Genomic DNA, 22,480 nt, shown 5'->3' with positions numbered 1-22,480 from the left:
TTGAGCTCAATTCTGTTTAATAACAGTGGGAATATAATATTGCTGCCCATAAAGTAAGCTGGAAGTCAGGCTGAAGAAACAAGAGAAACATACTGCAAATTGATCTTCATGGTGAACCCAAGCATGTGACAGTTACTTAAAATAGTTGCGGGCATTAAATTCCTGTAGTAGGGAATTACTGTCTGCCTTGACCTTATCCTCACATGTCTCTCAACAGCTCGGCATGTATCTCTATTCCACAGCCTATGAATGCATCTTTCTATGAATCCAGGATGTGAGTTTAATAATACTAAAGAGCAGATCCTCTATACTTTCAAATGAATCTCTCTTAAGAATATTTAATATTTCAATTCATGCAATTATGTAAAGTATTACAAACACTGAACTACTAGGTAAACTTCTGCAAACTAAGCAATAAAAAAGCAAAGAGACACATAGATGAACTGACTGATTAAACACACTTTCTCACAAACACAAAACATTGGCTTTATATAAGACAATCCTCAAGATGCTGAAAAGTTAACTTTATTAGTGGGAATGATTTATGAGTAGTGAATGCTGCCATCATGCCTTTGTCCTCTTGTTGTAAATACATTATGTGTTAATTTTCCAGGCGTTACTAAGTTGACACAACAAAAATTGGTTTGCTCTCCCTGTAGCAAAGGCTTTCGAGATTAGAAACTTGGCAGTTGCACAGTAAAACCACCTGATGCTGAATAATTTATATAAGATTATGTTTTATACTGCATGTTATGAAATATCATTAAAGTATTGTATGCTCAAGCAATCGGACCTCAGGTTGTGTGGTTGGTGTTGGTGTTTTGCTTACTATTACATAAACTGAGAATGATAATTGACTTGTTCACAGCACTTGAGCTTAAGGGAGATCTGGGGTTTTGGATGGGAATAGAATAAACCCCATTCAGTTATCCTGCATACTATAGGCAATTATATTGAAATGGATCTATCACAGCAAAAGAACTGAAATTATCAGTTTCCAAAATGAAGCACAAAGCTGCCCAGGGCAGTTGCTGCAGAACAGCCAAGCCATTAACTACTGTTTACATTCCCAAGTGCCAGGCTGGGGTGAAGTCTGACGCACCTCTGAACATGCTGCTTATTCTCCTCAGGCACAGTTGAGTTTGTCCGTGTCTACGTGCCACGTGCCAGAATTAGCTCTGCCCTCAAGTACTCCATGAGCAGTGTTGTGCCAAGCACAGCAAAGCGACTGCTTTTTAGACTCTGCACACAACACTGCCATTAGCAGTCCTAGGGTTAGGTTTACTCTTGCAGCGCAGCACGCTGCTGCTGATACATGTTTACTGTCAACCCCCGGGCACTTCCTCAGTGCTCTGGCTATGCGGAGTTCCTGTGCTCGATTCCAACTTCCAACACTTGAGTACATGTACATGTTTTATTCGGCTCTGCAGCAACTTGTATCCCACACGACTGGCGAACAAGGCCCAAGCAACAGGGCGAGTAACTGCGCGGCCCAGCCGCCCTCGAGACGCGCTGCACCCAGGCCCTGACTGCCGCCATGCTGCGGCAGACAGCCCACGGCCCGCAGCGCACAAGCCCTCGCACACATCCCGACCCCGCCGCACCGCTATTGGTTACTTCGTCTTCTGTGCTGTATTCCTATTGGCTAGAAGAGACGTCAGTCAAGAGGAGGGCGTGGCTCCGATCTCGGCCTGCAGGGCCGTTCGGCCGACAGAGCGGCGCTTTTCGCCGCTGCTACTGCGCTTGCGCAAGGCCTCAGTATTCGGCAAGCCACGGCGCGGCCCGCAGCTACGCCTGCGCACTGTTTTCTCGCCTCCCCTCCCCCCCACCCCCGGAACGGAAGTGCTGGGGCCGCGGCAGTTCCGTCTCGGCGTTGTTCGCGCTGGACAAAATGGCGAAGATCGCCAAGACCCACGAAGGTAAAAGGTCGAAATCCGCTCGCGGCGGTGCCCTTTGAAGTTGTGCGCTGCTCTTGCGTCTTCTTATTCCGTTTCTCTCCGATCGCGGCCCTCAGGGGAGCCGGGGGCCGGGCGGGCGGCGGTCGGGCCGGGCCCGCTCGTAATGGCGTCGCCGCCTATATCAGCGCCATGGCCGGGCCGTCGCCTGGCGCTCGGGGGCTGCGCGGCCGGGCCGGGGGGAGCCGTGCGCCGTCTTTGTCGGGGCGGCGCCGCCCCGAGGGCGGCTCCTAAGATGTCGCCCGTAGGGCGCTGCACGCCGCCCCCCCGGTGGCTGCGCGGCCCCCCCTCGCAGGAGAGGAGGAGTACCCGGGAGATCCCGCGGTACTGCCGCGCTGAGCGGGCCGGGCAGCGGCAGGAGCGGGAGCTGCTTCGGTAAATAATGGCACAGGGAGGCTAGAAGAGGAGTAATAGAAATGGTTTGAGTTTACGAGTGAACGTTATACAGAAGTAGCCCCATTGAACTGAATGGAAACTGCCGATCGGTTTAACGTTAAGCGTGAGTTCAAACGCTTGGAAGGTCTGATCTTCAGGCAGTTGCAAAGACTTTGTTCTGTTTTAAAAATATGTTAAGAGGGTTCCTTGGATTTGTTCCTGAGGCAGAAAGGGCTGTGTGCTGACAAACAGCTCTCCAGCTTATAAGAAAGATCAATTTCCAAGCATGTGGAGATCTGAAGAAGTGTGACGTCCTACAGTCCAAAGTTTAAAGTTCTCTGGTCCCTTAATGCTCTCACTGCAATTTAGGTATATACACAGTGTATGTTTTACCAGACTGTAATGTAAGAAGGGAAGTTTGGGCTCCACATCTCTTGTACCACGTTATTTTTAAATGCTGAACCACGTGAGCGGTTTTTTTCACTGAAGGGATTTGGTTGAACTTTCCCGAAAACATCTCTAGAATTTCTTCATAGAAGCCAGAGAATATCTTCCAGTATTGAACAACCACAAGTAAGAAGTAGTTTGGCCACAGATGGCCATATGAGGGACAAGAGGATACTCAGCAGATTATTTTTAGGCATTATCATATATAAAATTATTTATATATAAGATAATAAAAATATTACTACTCGCTTTGGAAATTAAATACTGATGGTTGTCCCTTGGTGTGCTGTCACTGGGAAAAGCACGGTCACTTATTCTTACCCTCACAAAACTAGGCCAGCAGCTTTGCTGCATGGAGCAAGCACAAGCCCCAGTGGTGCCAGAGTGTGTGTGGCTGCAAAAGAAAGAAGCATTCTCTACTTTTTGTAGAAGAAAGAAACAATGCCTTTGTGGTCTAAAATCACTTGGTCCTTCCGTTGTCCTCAGTAGCAGCGGGAACCTGAGGTATTTCATTTCACCCCAGTGCTGCATTGCAGCAAACTGCAAACAAAATCAGAAACTTGATCTGCCCTTTGAAGGAAACAACCAACCAGAAACACCTAACAGACCTGGCAGAAAAATGCTTCTTTGAGTTGTTTTGGTTCCGTAGTCAAGTAGTAGGACAAGTGTGCAAAAATGAAATGCCTGAAGGAGTTGTTGGTTGATGGAGTATGTGTGGGACATCTCTGAAGATGAGAGACCTCTGTGGGCAAGACCAAGATCCTAACTTAGCATTAGTAGTTTCTTTCTGCTATTAATGTATTTAGGAGCAAAATTTCTCTGGTCCTGGAAGAACCTGTGCTGTGTGGGATTTCATGGGGAGCTGAAAGTAGGGGCAGGGTTCAACTGGGCTCATGGCTGGCAATATAAGGCTTTTATTGGGCTTCAGCTCTCATGAGTCTCTGGGGTTTCTGCAGTGTGGAGCTGACTGTGCCCTAGGCAGCTGCAAAGCTCTGGTCAGCCTGTAGCTGGATTAGCGATAATTTTACCTTTATTTTTATTTAATTCTTATCTTTCTTAATTTTTTTTGTAGGCGTCTTATTACCTTTTGTAAGCTTCCTATGTGGAAAAGCCTTGTGAAATATATTAATCCTGAAGAAAAAAGAGATGAGTAACATCAGTAAATAGCTCAGTAGTGTGTGGTACAGTTTCTGGGTTATTTGGTAGTAGTACTTCTCTGTAGCTTTTGTCAGTGGTGAATTTCCCTCCAGTTAATGTCGTTGGCAGTGGTACTTCAGATGGGAAGGGTGAAGCACAGAATTGCTGAGGTCAGTAAGGGCATTTGAGATTTAGTCCAGCCAGCCTCTGCAAGCACAGGCCTTGGTATTTCTTCACCCAGTAAGTGCAGATACAGATGGAAACGTGTTGTTTTCATGGGATTAGGTGTACCTTAGTGTACCTGTGTCTTGATCATGTTTGTTGAAGACAATTGAATTGCCACAACTGATTTTCCTGTTGATTTTACTAACGCATAGGAGGAGACGTGGTTAAATTGATTCCTTGGTTTTGGGGATTACTGAGTTACTGTTCTCTCAAATAGTGCCAAGTTTCCAAGGTCAGTGACTGACCCCAGGGTGATTGGTGTCAGATCTTGATGTGTTAGGAGTGCCAAAGCTTCCATTGGCCCTCCTTGAAGGGCAGGCAAAAAGAAGAGCAGTGGACTCTTCCAAGGTAGTGGCAGAGGCAGGAGTTGTCACAAGTCGGGTACGTTGAACTTCCTGTGATGGGAGCTGTGTCTGAAGTTCTGCCTATCTTGTCATATTGTTTTGTTTGTTTAATGGTAATACAGCTTTGCAGTGTAGTAGATATTTTGTTCTTGAATAAGGTGTTCTATTGAATGTTCCCAGGCGTGCCTACTCACACACTACCTCCTTTAAATGGATTTCTTTAAATTAGCAAAATCAGTTTATTAATTGGTGATAACATCTTGAAAGCTGCTTTTAATGAAAAAATTGAGAAATCCCTGTACCGTATAGTGTTGAGAAATACTGTTGTGCTGTAACTACCTTCCCCACGTCTCTTTGGAAGATGAGATGTGTTAACGGTAATAGTTTTGAATGGTTTGCTTCGGGACGTAATGCAGCTGGATTAGTCTGTCCTGGATAATATTACAGCTTAAAGAAAAGCTGCTTTTTGTACATAATTGTTTTATAATTTCATGTGATAATTATATTTAGTGAATTAGTTAGAGATGATCTTTGAAACTGAGTGGTTTGCTGAACGTAGTGATACAAGTATTGTATTTCGTGTATGTTTAAAAAGACCTGAGTGTTTGGGTATGTTTCCCCTAGATATTGAAGCGCAGATCCGAGAAATTCAAGGCAAAAAGCCTGCCCTTGATGAAGCACAAGGAGTAGGCCTCGACTCCACCGGGTATTATGATCAAGAAATTTATGGTGGCAGCGACAGCAGGTTTGCAGGATATGTAACATCCATTGCAGCAACTGAACTGGAAGACGTAAGTGATTTCTTTTATTTAAGGAGTTTCTAAGTATTCTGGCTTCTATTTGAAGTGATTTATAATTGCAGTTAATGGAAAAAAGCTTACATTACTCCAGGCACTCATCTGATCCATCTCTGCTCAGACTTCATGGCGTGTGCTCTGACAGTCACAGAGCTCTGGGCGGGCACCAGCATAGGGGGGCTGGTGCTCTATTAGCTTTAGAGTGCCTGAATTGGTTTTGTTGTTGCTGCCAAGGTAAAAAACGAGATGAAAAAATTCTAGTGGAACTCAGGGCCAGCATTTTATGTGGCTATTTTAATATTTTCGTTTCTACTTCATTTGAATTTTCAGTGCAGTTTTTGTGGATTGGCTTTTTGCACTGTCTCGTGTAAGAATGGTTATGTTGTTAAGTTCTTTTATGTTCTAATGTTAAACACATTTTTTGTTTCAGAAGCAATCAGAAACTACAGTTCTGATCATAAACACACAATGAGTAACTGTGCATTAAACTGAGTGAAGAATATTTTTAAGAGGAAGCAAGAATGTTATGTGTAATTTAGTATTAGCTGGTATTTTCTCTAGTAGCAAAGTATTTGAAGACTCCCAGGTATGCATTAATTAAAAACTTCCGTTACAGTGTTTCACTGAAATCAGTTCATAATTTCAAGAGAAATTTTCCTTTATGTTGCTGTAAACTGGTGCACGGAATCTCATTGTAATTGGCCAAAATACCCAGAGTATCTTACACATTCTGAATACTTGGCTTTGGTGCTGTGGTTGAGAAGGTACAACCAAATTAACAGTGCTGTAGTTGATTTCTCAATCTCTTATTATTACAGAAATATTTTTCGGGGTTACGTACTGGCATTTTCTTTGTATTTGCCTGGATTTTAAGAAAAAAAGAATGGTGTCCACCACTCTTTCCATAACAATTTGCACATCACATTGGTAGCACTAATTTGAAATACTTTCTGTATAGCTATTGAAGATTGCATCTTGGAGTAAATGCAGCACATTCGCAGTATCAGTGTAGCCATTTGTTTAGCTATGTCTGGCTCAGCAGTCAATTGCTGGGAGTAATACAACAGATGTGAAAAGAGTTGCTAAAATTTGGGGTAAATACTCTAGTCCTTTTTCATCTTATCTATGACTGCAGTGTGTTAATGTGACATTGTTACTTAAAGCCAGTATCTGTGTGACTCTGCCATGTCTTTCTTCTGCAGGATGATGATGATTACCCATCTACAAGTTTGCTTGGCCAGAAGAAGCCAGGGTACCATGCTCCAGTGGCTCTGCTTAATGACATACCGCAGTCAACTGAACAGGTACGTCTTAACTCGGGGCACAACAAATGATTATTTGAGTCTTAGGAGAAGTGTTAGTATTACAAGACCATGTCTTATTTTCTGAAAGTACAGGATATCTCTAAGGCAAATATTTGAAGCACTAAGCTTGTCAGTGCTTTCTGTTAGAATTCCAGCAGGTGGTAAAATTGGCACTTGTGCATATAAAGGCAACATGTGCGTATACGCTCAACTACGTAAAAACATCAACTGGATACTTAAAAAAAAAAATGTAAATATCTGGAACAACTGAATGTCTCTTAAACTTTTTGTAACGAAAACGTAATTGTGTATGTTTTATTCTCCTAAAATATTTTTCTTTGAAACTTAAAAAGCGTATGAAGTCATATCAAGTCTTCCTGAAAGAAGATTCTTCTAAAGAAGAAAGGCTGCTGGGATGAAATGCCTTAGAAGCAAGTGAACGAGCTTCTTTGAACAGTAATAGGAAGTTATTTGATCAAAAATTCTGCATTTAAATAAATATTCTAGTTTCAGAAGTAAGATTTATATTAGGGTAGTGCTTAATGGTCTGCAGTTTTTCATATTGTTCCTGTGTGACTAAACAGCTTTTTTTTTTTCTTCTGTTTTTAGTATGATCCTTTTGCAGAACACCGTCCTCAAAAGATTGCAGATCGGGAAGATGAGTACAAAAAGCACAGGCGGATGATGATAATTTCCCCTGAGCGTCTTGATCCTTTTGCAGATGGTAATTTATTTTTGACTTTTCTATACTGTCTTTGAAATCTGTTGTCTTAAACTGTCTTTAGCCCTTTGATTTCTGTTGGCATGCTTATAAACTTAGTTTTGTTTTAAACATCCCCTTTTTGTAGAGGTTGGGTTGAAAACCTAGATGCCATATTCTTCATCTTTATAATACAAGTTTTCTTTCCAGGTAGAAGGACAAGAAAGTAATGAGCCATTGCCATAGAAACACAAAGGGTTAAAGGTTTCTCTTTTCTTTTTGTTTTGGGTTGTGCATTATACTTGAACGACTTGTGTATTGAGTGCTCATACCTTGAAAGCTTTTGTTCCAAGTTGTAGTTTTACAGGGCTATTGCTTTTGAAATGCTAGTTCTCAAAATAGAGCACCTAATTCTTGCCATCTTATGTAAACTTAGGTGGTATAGCTAAAAGAAACAAAAGCATATATAAGACTTTGATACTATTAATAGTTCAAGTCTGTTCAGATAATTTTAGAATGCAAATCAGGAAAAGGGGTATAGTGGGTCTGATGGAAAATTTCTTGAGGCAAGCGAGTTTCACATGTGGAAGTGAGGTGCCTGTTGGCTTAAATTGGCAGCTGTTTTGCAGGTTTTACAAATTAGAGTTGCAGCCTGCATGAATTACTAGGGATATTACTTATTTTACTTGCTTAATTGTAATTGATATAAACATGTATTGTCAGAATTCACAGGCCCATACTAACTGTCCTTAATTTCTTTCCTACAGCAGTACTGCTATATGCCAGTCCTGTCTGCATTCTTAAGGGTGCAGTTCAACACATCCTGTGTAGATTATGGTGAAAAAGTATTCCAAAGGAAAGTCCTATCAAAGCTAGTGTCAGAGTGACACAGCCAATTGGGCAATGATCTTCAGCATAGAAATGTTTGACTTTTATTTTTTTCCTAAATTATATTGCTATACCACTTGTATAGCAGATCTGCACATTCTTTTTAATTAATAGTGTTTTTCTTGACAAGTCTTAATTTATATAAATTTGGGCTTCTTGTAAAGTATGTAAAAGTTAAATTTAAACTCAAGATACAGAGCATAAAACAACAAATGATACACAAAACCCATTACGTGTGAGTATCGTTGTGGTGGTATATGTGTTACATTCAGATCCCGGTCGCAATTGTTCTTTGAAAAGAGGGGGAAGGTGCTATCAGTTTTCTGGGATTTTTTGCTTTTTAAATGAAGCCCTTTTACAATATGACACTGGAAGATCTGGGAGATGTGTCCAGATTTGTCAAACTTTTAAATGGGTCCTTACGATAAAGCATTTTAAACATTATTTAGGTATGCCATAGTTATTTATAGTCAGATAACTACTAGGATTTAGCAGCTTGCACAAGGTAATGTTTTGAATATAAATATCTTTCCAAAGTGTTACTAATGGTAAAGAGATAATTTTCTAGGCTTCTATTCTGCTGCTTGAAGTCAGAACTGCTGATGGAGACAAAGGCACGAAAGTGTACGTATTCCGGATTAGCAACCCAGGAACCCATCACTTCTGAAGACTCTTTACTGTGTTGTCATTCTATCATTTATATCTGCTTTAAAATATTTGTTTGAAACTGCAGTAGTTACGTTTGTGTTCAAACAGGTTAAATTGATCAGCAAACTGAATAAAACGTAAGATACATGTAATTTTTAAAATTTTCAATCAAAAAGTAAAATTAAATGATCATGGAATAATATAATATTAGAGCAGGACTGTAGAAAAAGTTGGTAGATTCTGCTTGTCCTGTACTCATTGTGCTCCATTCCTGTTGCTGTTCTCTTCTACAGGAGGGAAGACACCAGACCCTAAAATGAATGCCAGAACATACATGGATGTTATGCGTGAACAGCATTTAACAAAAGAAGAGGTAAGTTGGGGGAGGGGTTTGCATGTGAACTTCATTTCATTTTGCAGCCTTAGAAATCATGATAGGTACAGTGGGAATGGAAATTCTGTTGAATTTTTAAGTTTTTTCTTTGGAAAATCATATTCCTCACATATTGAACCATGATGGTAGACCTTATGGATGAAAGCTTTGAAAGACATCTGTTCCATGTAATAACAAAAGAATGAAGGGAGAAATGTCACTATATTTCAGTTTGGATTGCTTTGCATATCTCGGGCTGTTTATTTTCTTTCAGAGAAGGTGACACAAAACCTGAGAGATACAAAGAGGTTTTCAGTGTTGGAGGGATTTGCTTTTGCAAGCTTTATATAAAGAGAATCTGGGGAGTTTTTAAAAGGCTTTTGTTGCAGTAGTAACAGCTTGTTAACATTTGGCTTAAAACCTGAAGAAATAATAGTAAAACCACCTATTCATAGTTACTAAAAATTCATTTTAATAGTTTAAAAGATATTGGTAAAATAATAAAATTTCCTTTGTGATACCTACAGAGGTGTCTTGTTAATTGGAGCAAGATCTTAGAGTTCCAGTGACCTCTGTTGTTTATACTGATTTACTCTAATTGACATTAATTGAGGAAATAGTTCTCCATTTTGGTAACCTTACTGCATGGACTCAGTGATAAATTAAAAATAGTCTGCCAGTGGTGTTTCAACAGTGTTGTTTCGGAATTTTAAATGAGAATTTCATGGCTTTTTTTTATATCTCAGGATATAACTTGTATGAACATACTTTCTGATTCATCCTTCTTCAATAATTTGCTGAAATGGAATTCATTTGAAACAGATTAGGTGTAGTTCTGAGGTTTTCGTATGGGTGATAGAAACTGACAGCACTAAAAAATTCTGTACGGTTGTATTTCTCTACACTATGAAGCTTGATAGTAAATGAATTTAAATGTAGTCCCTCCAGACACATTGCCCTGTTGCTATGGAAAAATTTGAAATTAGAGTGGCTAATGGGATGTTATTTGAGCAAAAAAATAAAAAAAAATGCGTAAAAAGATATCTGATACGACTAAAAAATGTCTTAATGTTTAATTTTAAGAGGCCTTTTTATGAGGTAAGTTTATCTTTTTGTGTTCTTGAATAGAGGGAGATTAGGCAACAGCTAGCTGAAAAAGCTAAAGCTGGAGAGCTTAAAGTCGTCAATGGAGCTGCATCTCAGCCACCTTCAAAACGCAAGCGGCGTTGGGATCAAACAGCAGATCAGACTCCTGGTGCAACACCCAAAAAGTTATCCAGCTGGGATCAAGCAGAGGTAATAATCCCTGTGTCCTTCAATCTATATGTAGCAGATATTAATGCTAATCTGCTTGAATTTTGAAAGTTTCTTACTGTAACACGTACACACAGCAGTCTTCTACTGCATAGAGTGAGAGAGATTAATACTTTGGCTTTTGTCTTGTGTAGACTCCTGGACATACACCATCTCTGCGATGGGATGAAACTCCAGGCCGTGCAAAGGGTAGCGAAACTCCCGGTGCCACCCCTGGCTCAAAGATATGGGATCCCACTCCCAGTCACACACCAGCGGGAGCTGCAACACCTGGACGGGACACACCTGGTCATGCAACACCAGGCCATGGAGGGGCCACATCCAGCGCACGTAAAAATCGGTGGGATGAAACTCCTAAAACAGAAAGAGGTATGTATGGCAAATTGGAGAGCGTCTAAGAAATTTTGAATGGCAGATGCTATAGGTGTTTTTCACCTTACATAAACAGTAGAAGCAAGCAAAAGGCAGTAAGTAATTACATTCTGACATCTAGTGGTTGGTGTGATGCTCTCATCTGAGTTTGTGTAGCACTGAGTTCTGTCAGCTTAACCCACTTCTCTGAACCCAGCTGTGCTCAAAGATTGTATCAAAGTTGTGTGGTATGTCTAGTGACTGCTGCTGGGATTTTAATGATTAATTAGAACAACATGATTCATTTTACGTTGAATTGCTTTCTGTTATATAACTGTGTGTCTGTGCTATTTCTAAACTGTTGAATTTTTTAAACATTGAATCAAGTTTTAGAAGCATTTTGTCACCTATCTTAATTTGAATTGAGTTCATGTAGCAGAGAACAGTGAAACACCGCTGTTTAATGGTTTATCAAGGAACTCTGTGGAATATTTTGTCCATTATCTAGAATACTTGGGTTCTTTGATATTTTTTATAATTTTATCTATGTATTTTGTGAATCAACAAGAAGATAAGATTTTTTTCTTCAATAAAATAAAATTATCTGTTGGATGTTTTCAGTGTTCATAAAAGTAATTTTAACTTTTCTAGTGTATTTATTATATGCTTGCTGATTCATGTAGAAATGAGAAAGAGATAATGAAATTGGATATTTTTGCTATAGTTGGTGTATAGTATTGTTCAATTTTGTACAAGAATTGTGTTGTGGTTTTTTTTTTTTGTTTTTTTTTTTTTTAGATACTCCAGGGCATGGCAGTGGATGGGCTGAGACTCCTCGTACAGATAGAGGTGGTGACTCCATTGGTGAGACACCAACCCCAGGAGCAAGTAAAAGAAAGTCCCGATGGGATGAAACACCTGCTAGCCAGATGGGTGGCAGCACTCCTGTTCTGACACCTGGCAAAACACCCATTGGTACACCAGCTATGAACATGGCAACTCCTACGCCAGGTAAGCCCAATCCATTCTTTAAGGCTTCATTTTCTTACACGAAAATGAAGCTCCATGCTTTATATTGTATGTTGTGTGTGCTTTATATTGTGTGTTGTGCTGTTCTGATGGTATGAAAACAATTAGTGTATGTTCAGTTTACCTGTTCTGATGCCCACAGGAGCTAAAGTTAAGGTCTGTTTGTGTTCAGTCTAGATGGTCAAGACGTTAGTGTCATATTGGCTACAGATGTCAAGTGTGGAAGGTTTTACTCAAGAGGACACTTAAAGTTTAAGTAAATATATCTTCTGTTTATGGAAGTTTTTTAAAAATCATTTGAATATAGGTCATATCATGAGCATGACTCCTGAACAGCTGCAGGCTTGGCGTTGGGAGAGGGAAATTGATGAGAGAAACAGGCCGCTTTCTGATGAAGAATTGGATGCTATGTTCCCAGAAGGATATAAGGTAATTTATTTGAATGAAACTGCAGCAGACTGATAGTTTTCTTCTGTCAGGTGTTATTGATTAAAAAAAAAAAAAAAAAAAGTCCACTATGTAGAATATTTCACAGAAGCTGTTGATTAATTCACATAGATATTTGTTTGGTTCAGTTGCTCACTTATTATAAATCCATTAGAAAGGGAGAGAGGCGTGTTTGTTTCAGTGGCCGGTTTTTATTTTGCTTCTCAATGTTAAGCATGTCTGCTAAGTTCAGGAAGAAAGCCCAAATGTGGAAAGACAGGAGAGAGTCACGGATTCTGACTTGATAAATACACAATGTTAGTACAAATATTGAAGTGTGTGGGGTTTCTTTTAATAGTTTCTAAAGATTTCTTAAGTCCGTTATCCAACCCTCAGAAGTTGAAGTGAGCTTTCTTCCGAAATGCCGTCAATACAGATAAGCATGAATATGAAGTATCCTGCTGAATTTGTGAATCACGTCACTGAATGTGGGATCTGATGTATGCAGTAACACACAAAACTACAAATGGCTAAATCCATATGTTCTATTTTATTTCTGTTTTGCATTTGAGACCTTGCTCAATTCGCGTCTGTTGCAGTAAGATGAGTCTTGAAAGCTGTGGAGGTTCTTCTTTAGATTAGTGCTGTGGTACAGTTTTTACTGTGTTTCCTTCTTTCTCCTGAAGGTTCTTCCCCCACCAGCTGGTTATGTACCTATTCGTACTCCAGCACGTAAACTTACAGCAACTCCCACACCATTGGGCGGTATGACTGGATTCCACATGCAGACAGAGGACCGGACTATGAAGAGTGTCAATGACCAGCCTTCTGGCAATCTTCCATTCCTAAAGCCAGATGATATCCAGTACTTCGATAAGCTGCTGGTAAATGACATTTCACTCATGCTGATTAAAGTTTTATGATCTTTTGAAAGTATACCAGTGCCTGTTAATTTGTCTGGAATTATTTCTAGGTTGATGTTGATGAATCAACTCTTAGTCCTGAAGAGCAGAAGGAGAGGAAGATAATGAAATTACTTTTGAAAATAAAGAATGGCACACCTCCCATGAGAAAGGTAAGATTAGTGGTCATTCTTATCACTTCAGCTTGTGCCTTTGTGTTCAGTTTTGTTTTCAGACTCTTCTCTTTTTTCACCTGCTTGTCCATGGATTCTCTTCAAAATTATCTCCTAAGCTTTGCTGTCCTTTTAGTGCTTTCTCTTCCTTCTATATCTGTGTTGCTTTTGGTTTGTCATTCGATGTAATTTGTTGTTGCTCTTTGTGCAGTAATGCTGATTGCTAAGTACCGTATGATTTACAGAATATAATAATTCTTAATTATGGGAAAGTAGATTCTGTAGCATTTTTTGATTACAGGGCTTTGTAATTCTCTAGATTTGGCTTCTTAAATTGGCTGTGTAGCTCTTCAGTTTCTAGCTTGCTCGTTCAATAGATCACAGATTTTTTGCAGTTCCACTCTAAACTGATCTGAGCACCTAATGCAAGTGCTGTGTAAAATGCCTTTTTAGGTGGTGCCATTCTTAGTACTGAGCATGCTTTTCTTGAAAATGGAATATCTGGGGCCTATCATCTGATGTGTGGAAAATGGTGGTAGGGATAAGTATTGTGAAGCCTGTGCTTACAATAGATTATATTTTAACTTGATTAATACCTACTTGTTCAATAACTGTTCAGTATTTTTTCTTTAGTTTAAGTGACAGTTGTTTTTTTTTTTTTGTTTAGGCTGCATTGAGACAAATTACTGATAAAGCTCGGGAATTTGGAGCTGGGCCATTGTTTAATCAGATTCTACCATTGCTGATGTCACCAACACTGGAGGATCAGGAACGCCACTTACTTGTCAAAGTCATAGACAGAATTCTGTACAAACTGGATGACCTGGTGCGACCATATGTACATAAGGTCTGTTGCAGTTTGTTCATCTTTGATTGGCTTTTTCGGATTACTGTGGGAGAAGCGTACAGTTCATTTGCCTAGAGGAAGGGAAGACAATGTTGTTTTTTTTTTAAGATCGTATTGGCTTTCATATTTTTTCAGCTAAACTTTAACCTATTGTAGTGTGATCAAAGTGTGAATATTATAGCATTAAGGCTGTTAAAAGAATACATGCACACTTGAGAGAGGGAAGGAGATTTTACCTGATGTAGCTAGAATGTGTGGGGGAGGTTCTTCAAAGAGAGAGTTGTAAGGGGAAAAAAAAAGCATAACAGATCTAAGACTTCTGGTCATCATAGAGTTGAAAGCTTGAATCCGTGGAATTACCTTAGCTTCGTGGAATCATAATTTTCTTATTAGAGCCAGAAATACTACCTAAAGTATTCACAAATGGAAATGTGAATTTTTTTCATCTTTTTCAGATTCTTGTTGTCATTGAACCACTGCTGATTGATGAAGACTATTATGCCAGAGTGGAAGGCAGAGAAATTATTTCAAACTTGGCTAAGGTAATAAATTTTAATTCTGCAGTAAGAGTTAGCTTCTATAGAGCTGCTTTACAGTGAGGGCAGAAAAATGTAGTGTGCTGTTCATAAAACTGTGTGTCTTGTATGTTTTTCTTTCAGGCTGCTGGTTTGGCAACAATGATTTCTACGATGCGACCTGATATTGATAACATGGATGAATATGTCCGAAATACCACAGCTCGAGCCTTTGCTGTTGTTGCCTCTGCTTTGGGCATTCCTTCTCTGTTGCCCTTCTTGAAAGCTGTCTGTAAAAGTAAAAAATCCTGGCAAGCAAGGCATACTGGCATCAAGATTGTGCAGCAAATTGCTATTCTTATGGGTTGTGCTATCTTGCCTCATCTCAGGAGCTTGGTTGAAATTATTGAGCATGGTAGGTTCTGCTTTCTCTGGCTTAAGATTTGTATTTGGAATTTTTCTCCTGTACCTTGTTGAGATGAAGTGTTACAAGGCAAAGTTTTGTGTAGACTTTTTTACAGTGAGGAATAACTTGTCTGACTTTGAAAGAGGAGTAATGATTGTTTTCCTGAAAATACAGTGACACTTTTTTATCCTATCTGCATAGTTTTGCTATTTTGAGTTTAAGACACAAAAAGTGGTACTAAACAGTATTCTTTTGCAGGTCTTGTGGATGAGCAGCAGAAGGTTCGTACCATCAGTGCTTTGGCTATTGCTGCTTTAGCTGAGGCAGCTACTCCCTATGGTATTGAGTCATTTGATTCTGTTCTGAAGCCCTTATGGAAGGGTATACGTCAACACAGAGGAAAGGTATGTCTAAAATATTTCTAGTTTGAACTAAAATGAATATGTATCTTCAGTAACTCATTGAAAATATATTTCTTCATTTAAATAGGGCTTGGCTGCCTTTTTGAAGGCTATTGGTTATCTGATTCCACTCATGGATGCTGAGTATGCGAACTATTATACCAGAGAAGTCATGTTAATTCTTATCAGAGAGTTCCAGTCTCCTGATGAAGAGATGAAAAAAATTGTTTTGAAGGTACATCAGAATTATTTGTTCAGACACTGGCAGTGTAATAAATTAAACTCATAAAACCTGAATGTTTAGCATTAGTATTTAATTTGTTTTCTTTAAGCCAAACCAAAACGCCACAAATAAACTGTATACAGAATTAACATTCTTGGCTTTTTTTCCTGCTAGGTGGTAAAGCAGTGTTGTGGTACAGATGGTGTTGAAGCAAACTACATTAAAACAGAGATCTTGCCACCTTTTTTCAAACACTTCTGGCAGCACAGAATGGCATTGGACAGGAGAAATTACAGACAGGTATTTTTCCAGTTGAATTTTTTTTTTTGGTAGTAGAACAAAATTTGCGTTGGGGTGTTCATTCAGACTGGATGCTTAGTTTTGTGTCTTGTACGTCCTGTGTCTTAATTGTGTTTGGAATAGTGGTTTAGAAACTGTTCAGTCAGGACTTACACACCAGGCATTTTATCTCTGAATATGAATCTACGTCAGCTCTAAGGTGAAGTAGTTCACCCCATTTGTGTCTTTTAAAATGGGATGATTTCAAAAAGTGAAAACAGTTGTTACTGTGAGCTTAAAGAATACTTTATTTCTCTTAAGGCAAGTTTAGAGCTCCTCTTTGTTTACTAGTAGTAGTGGCTACAGTAGCTATACTGATGCATCCTTTTTTCATTTTGTTCCTCTCTGTGCCATTGCATTTTTACTTTTCCTAGATACAATTTCAAAACGGATTCTAACTTTTTCTTGAAAAAAAGATTTCCACTGAAATGAATTTAGAAACCAGCATGATGCTTCTACTCCTTCTCAGACTAGGGAGATAAACATTTTCAAGAGTTAGAAAGAAGGCTTTAACAATGTTTGTTCACTTAACTATTTGTGTATTTCAGTTGGTGGATACAACAGTGGAGCTGGCAAATAAAGTTGGAGCAGCAGAAATTATTTCTAGAATTGTGGATGATCTGAAAGATGAGGCCGAACAGTACAGAAAAATGGTCATGGAAACAATTGAGAAGATAATGGGAAATCTGGGTGCGGCAGACATTGATCACAAGCTAGAAGAACAACTTATTGATGGCATCTTGTATGCCTTTCAAGAACAGACCACAGAGGTATGGCCAACTTAATTGAAGGTATGGTTGACTTAACTGAGAGGTTAACTCACTGTTAGTTATGGAGGAGTGTGTAGTTGTGAGTTAAGTGTTTTTAGCCCTTGCAGGGATTTCAGTGCTCAGATCAGTGACATCCACATACTAGATGTAGAACTTTAGCATTTTAATAATGGTTTTAGATGATGCCAGATGGAATGAAAATGTGGTGGTTTTGGTCTAACTGTCATTTGTGTTAACACCCAGGATTCTGTGATGCTGAATGGCTTTGGCACAGTGGTTAATGCTCTTGGCAAACGAGTGAAGCCCTACTTGCCGCAGATCTGCGGTACGGTTCTGTGGCGTTTGAACAACAAGTCGGCCAAGGTGCGGCAGCAGGCTGCTGACCTCATCTCTCGTACTGCAGTGGTCATGAAGACTTGTCAAGAGGTATTGAATTGACTTGTATCAAACTAGCTACAGTACGTCATAGCAACGAGAAGGAGGAAAGTTTAACTTTGGAATCTTCTTATTTGCTTGTAGGAAAAACTGATGGGACATCTGGGTGTTGTGTTATATGAGTACCTGGGTGAAGAATATCCGGAAGTACTGGGCAGCATACTTGGAGCACTTAAGGCTATTGTTAATGTCATAGGTATGTTTATGTAATGGTTGCGTGCCTGTTCAAGAGTGAAATGAAAAGAATGCAGAACTTACAATGCCTCTTCCAATTCGATAGGTATGCACAAGATGACACCACCTATCAAAGATCTGCTGCCACGGCTTACGCCTATTTTGAAGAACAGACATGAGAAAGTACAGGAGAATTGTATCGATCTGGTTGGGCGTATTGCAGACAGGTAAGCTGAGTAATGATGTAATTGATCCTCTCTGGAAGCCATTGCTGTAGCAAAAGCTAGAGTATCAGGTTTGGAATCTGACTTTTTTGCATCTCCTTTTATTTCTTAAGTTTTATTGTGAAAGTTTAAGTTAATGTTTAAAGTGAAGTATATAGTTGTATGGGAACTGCTGAATCATGGCCTGAACCTCTGATTGCCCACCTGAAGCAAGCAATGAGTCAGCCACAGGAGTACAGGTGAAGCTGAAGCCTGGCTCCACCTTTCCTAGATCCCATTTAAGTGCTGACTGCCACTGAGGAAGGATCTCTTCCTAGAGATCACTCATTGTGGAGAATATTGTGAGCCTACAACATCAGTTAGCATTTTCCATTTATTATCTTCCTGTTGCAACAATCTTACTTAGCCTAACTTTCCTGTATATTTCTTAATTATAACATCTGTATATATTCATTGATTATATACTAGGAAATGTTCTATTATTGTAATGGTGTTATCTGCAAATGATTTGTAAGAAGTATACTTTCCATGCTTTCAAATTTTAAATTTATTGTATCTGTGTGTTTCTTATAAACTGTTAATCGGGAAAGGCCTAGTTTAAAGGATACTTTAAGTAAATTGTTTAAATAATGTCCCTCCGTTGATAGTGAATAAATAGATACTGCAATTTATGAGGTTATACTTCAAAACTTTGAGCAGAACTGAAGAAAACTCCCTTATTCTTTTTCAGAGGTGCAGAATATGTTTCTGCAAGAGAATGGATGAGAATCTGCTTTGAGCTGCTTGAGTTATTAAAAGCTCACAAGAAAGCTATTCGAAGAGCCACAGTAAATACTTTTGGATATATTGCAAAAGCTATTGGGTAAGTTGGTGTAGTGCTTTACCTAGTTCTACGCACAGTTATCTAACGTAGTGATGATTGTGAATTTCACTGGAGACAAATATTCAAACTGCTCTACAGTTCACATGTTAAATGTGTACATTTGATTATTCATTTAGTAAAACAATATTGATATATTCTTATTAGCATGGAGTGCTACACTTTGGAACTGAATTGGTAGGCTAGCAAGTTTAGCATATAAACTGCAGTTAAAATATGCTTGTCTTGAGTTTTGGTAGTGTGATGTGCATTCAGACTCTGTATTCTTTCATAGCTCTCTTTTAAATACTGTTTCGCTTATTTTTCCTTAAATCAGTGCTTCTTTGATTAGCGCAGGGCTTTTTTTACTTCCACATTGAGGTATTGCAAGTCAGCAAATCATAGCTTGAAGCACAATTCCTGTTTCTCTGCACACTCTTAAATGAGTGACCAGTTACTGACTTGAAGCAGAAACAACCATCTGGCAAGCAGTGCACGAACTGGGCTTCTCTGTGCCTGGTTGCATGTCTGTCAAGTCTTACCTGGAATTAATGTGTTAAATTTCATACGAGTTTTAATTGCCTGTGGGATCAGAGTAATACTGGGAAAGCTATTCCTGTCTCCTGGAGTTTGTTTACAAACTAACTGTAGGCTGAACAAAAGCAAAGTTTAGAGAAGAGGGTTGGTGTTTTTGTTTTTCAATAAAAAATCGGTGATTTAAGAAGTAATGTCTTGTGCTTGCTTAAACTCTGTTACAATTTTGTGCTTTATGGTGTTCCTCAGGGAATGTTAACTTCTTGAAGAAGGGCTAAGCCGTGTTCTTCTGCCATTTTCTGTTTCCATGTCAACTAATTTACCTACATTCTCACCAAATCTATTGATGTAGATGTACATATTTTCTCTTCCAGACCTCACGATGTCTTGGCTACGTTGTTGAATAACTTGAAAGTACAGGAGAGGCAGAACAGAGTATGTACTACAGTAGCAATTGCTATTGTAGCTGAAACATGCTCACCTTTCACAGTGCTACCTGCGCTTATGAATGAATACAGAGTCCCAGAACTGAATGTCCAGAATGGTGTGTTAAAATCTCTTTCTTTTCTGTTTGAATACATTGGAGAAATGGGAAAAGATTATATTTATGCCGTTACGCCGTTGCTCGAAGATGCTTTAATGGACAGGTGAGTGCAGTTCTTTCTATGTATGGTACAGTTAGCCATGGTTACATGAAATCTGTAACTGGTCTTAACAGCAAATCTGCACATTGTCCTTGTTTGCTAAAAACTGCTCAGTAACAAATAATTCAGGTTATATACTTCTATTTTGCTAACGCTTTTGAAGATGAAAATGGTACAGCCGTTTTAGTTGGATTTGTATCTGCTGTGTTTAGACCACTTTTGATCATTTCTATTGTTAGTTCCTTAGTTACAGAGGTTATAGCGCAATAATTGCCAGAAAACTGTTCTTTGAATTAATTGATTTTTAGTTACTCTGCCTATTAGTGTCAGTAGATACGGGTTAAAAGCATATATTGGTGCTTTCAGAATAATTTAAGTGAAAACAATCATGATGCTTGTCCAGATATGTTGCTTTTAAGTATGATTTACTAAAACACCATTGTTTTCTTTTCAGAGATCTTGTACACAGACAAACAGCCAGTGCTGTGGTGCAACACATGTCTCTTGGTGTTTATGGTTTTGGCTGTGAAGATTCTCTTAATCATTTGTTGAACTATGTATGGCCTAATGTGTTTGAAACCTCTCCGCATGTCATTCAGGCAGTCATGGGTGCTCTGGAGGGCCTCAGAGTTGCTATTGGCCCTTGCCGAATGTTGCAGTATTGTTTGCAGGTATGTCCTGATATGTGCTGTGTGGACAGCAGTTAACAAGCAGGCTTCTGTTGCCTGCTGGGAGCTTGTGGATCCCCCCCTCCCTGGCATGGAAGGAAGCTTAGAGCAACCTGCCCTAGAGAGAGGTGTTCCTGCCTATAGCAGAGGGTTGGAATTAGATATTAAAGGTCCCTTCCAACCCGAACATTCTGTGATTCTCTTTAGGAGACGAGAAGTCAGCTGAAAGAGATTTCCAGTAAAGGACAATAGGAAAATATCTGGCTTTTCATCTCTTTTAACATGCTGTTTTGTACCAAGGATTTTGATAATGAAAACGACGTGCAATGAAAACTGCTTTTTTTTTTCTTTTTTTTTTTTAATGAGATAACCAATTACACTGAGGAGCCTACATAGAAATAGCAGCATAGAAATAGCAGATAACTTAGAATATAAAGTGACTAAAAATTGGCTCTGACTTGCAACTTGGAGGACAGTAAATAATGATTGGAGGAATCAAGTAGTGCAAAAGGTTATGAGAACAAGTAACAAGCAGCATTATTAAAAAGAGGATAGGACTGATATTAAATCAACCTTATGTGGTGCTATCCAAAGAATACAATAAGATGTTTAAATATGTTTAAGTGCAGAGTGTTAGAAAATGGTGCCTGGATCAGAATTTACACTGCTAGATCCATGCTAGTGTGTCCAGCTTCTGTGAATTCACACGTGGAGGTATAATATGGAGGCTCCTTTTCTGTGTAACAGTTCTTGCTGTATTGGTTGTAGAATTTAAGTGCACGTGGCAGATAAGAAGCAAGGATGTGTGTAGTGCAGATCAGTGTAGAAATAATGTCTGCATTTTAATAATTTATACATAGGGAATTTCACTTTTTTTGTTGTTCTTTTAATTGGTGTGCTTCAGCACAAAGATACTGACATCAGCAGGAAAATTCAAGTTGCATGAAAGTCTCCTGTGCAGTGTATATTTTACTAATTTCATTATTTTATAGAACTGTTTTTTCTAGTCTTCATGTTCTGCTCAATTTCTTCAGGTTTAATAATCATTTATGTCCTGTATTTCTATCTAGTGATCTCTACACAATTAAATCACAGTTACCAGAGCCAAAGATAAGACTTGTTTCCAAGCCAAATATACTGCAGTAGATTTGTATTTTTTTGAACAAACAGTGCAAAATTAGAAATACATGTAGTAGAATACAAAAAAAAAGGATTGTCTCTTAAGTAATATTTTCTTAATACTTGCTACTTCATATACACACAGAACTGATAATTACACAAGTTTATTGTTGTTCATTCCTAGTAATTGATGTTAAGTATTATCACAGTGCTTTTCAAATGATTATTGTTTAAAATTTGGTTAAATGCAGTAACAGGCTTTTAGAACAGAAGCTTTGAATAAATGTTTTGTTTTGTTCTCTAGGGTTTGTTTCACCCTGCCAGGAAAGTCAGAGATGTTTACTGGAAGATTTATAATTCCATCTACATTGGCTCGCAGGATGCTCTGATAGCACACTATCCAAGAATCTATAACGATGAAAAGAACACCTATATTCGTTATGAACTTGACTACATCTTATAATCTTCTTGTTCTGTTGTTTGTGTTTAATGCACAGCTGTTCTTCACATAAATGCTTCAGATTTCATGATGTAAAATTTTAAAATATTGGAGATGAGTATAGAGCTGGTCAGAGGCAGAGGTAGGAATCCAGTAGCATGATTTTTTTAAATATGTCCTTGTTTTTTGATGTTAAACAGTTAAAGCCAGTAGTGACCAAGAAAACAGTGATTACAGTATACAGGAGGGATTTCATTTTTGGTTCATCTTTATTAAGATTTAGATTTCATTCCTTGTGTTTAAAAGGGGTTGTTTATTTGAGAAATAAACATTTGTGTATAAAATCTAATTTACGTGTGGTTTTTGGACTGAGAGACTTGTAAAACGAGTCTCTGATGGATTTAAGTATTTGTTCATGTAATAAATAGGTGGCGTCAAGCATTTTAACCCTTTTGTCACCCCCTAGCTTTTGAATAAATAAGAAAAATATACAAA

The 22,480-nt window shown here is 38.8% G+C and overlaps 1 protein-coding gene across 3 annotated transcripts; it reads left to right on the top strand.

The window, feature by feature from the left end:
• Positions 1-1,762: 1,762 nt before the first annotated feature.
• On the top strand, positions 1,763-22,480 carry SF3B1 (splicing factor 3b subunit 1). 3 transcript variants are annotated; one of them, XM_085227575.1, is made up of 25 exons: positions 1,763-1,919; positions 5,108-5,274; positions 6,483-6,584; positions 7,194-7,308; positions 9,114-9,193; positions 10,322-10,489; positions 10,642-10,876; positions 11,657-11,869; positions 12,195-12,316; positions 13,000-13,197; positions 13,287-13,388; positions 14,056-14,235; positions 14,691-14,777; positions 14,895-15,165; positions 15,415-15,560; positions 15,646-15,792; positions 15,955-16,080; positions 16,668-16,889; positions 17,133-17,315; positions 17,409-17,520; positions 17,605-17,725; positions 18,453-18,584; positions 19,490-19,762; positions 20,214-20,430; positions 21,851-22,480. In XM_085227575.1, exons 1-25 carry the CDS (start codon positions 1,892-1,894, stop codon positions 22,007-22,009), a joined length of 3,906 nt encoding a protein of 1,301 aa, XP_085083701.1. In that variant the 5' UTR covers positions 1,763-1,891; the 3' UTR covers positions 22,010-22,480. The 3 variants fall into 3 exon arrangements, with proteins under 3 accessions (XP_085083701.1, XP_085083702.1, XP_010711702.1); XM_085227576.1 differs by lacking the exons at positions 1,763-1,919; positions 5,108-5,274; positions 6,483-6,584 and adding an exon at positions 8,741-8,796 and having other exon boundaries at positions 7,234-7,308; XM_010713400.4 differs by lacking the exons at positions 1,763-1,919; positions 5,108-5,274; positions 6,483-6,584; positions 7,194-7,308 and adding an exon at positions 7,520-8,796.

This window comes from Meleagris gallopavo, chromosome 7 (assembly GCF_905368555.1).
Source record: "Meleagris gallopavo chromosome 7, MGAL_WU_HG_1.1, whole genome shotgun sequence".
In the NCBI taxonomy this organism is placed as follows: domain Eukaryota; kingdom Metazoa; phylum Chordata; class Aves; order Galliformes; family Phasianidae; genus Meleagris; species Meleagris gallopavo.
The sequence above is the reverse complement of the archived record's forward strand: the minus strand, read 5'-3'. Positions and strand labels throughout refer to the sequence as shown.

Bases quoted from the DNA above. Each gene is read 5' to 3' on its own strand.
- SF3B1 (XM_085227575.1), top strand. From the start codon at position 1,892: ATGGCGAAGATCGCCAAGACCCACGAAG. The intron at 11,870-12,194 runs GTAAGCCCAATC...ATTTGAATATAG, and splicing joins CATGGCAACTCCTACGCCAG to GTCATATCATGAGCATGACT. The intron at 16,081-16,667 runs GTATTTTTCCAG...TGTGTATTTCAG, and splicing joins ACAGGAGAAATTACAGACAG to TTGGTGGATACAACAGTGGA.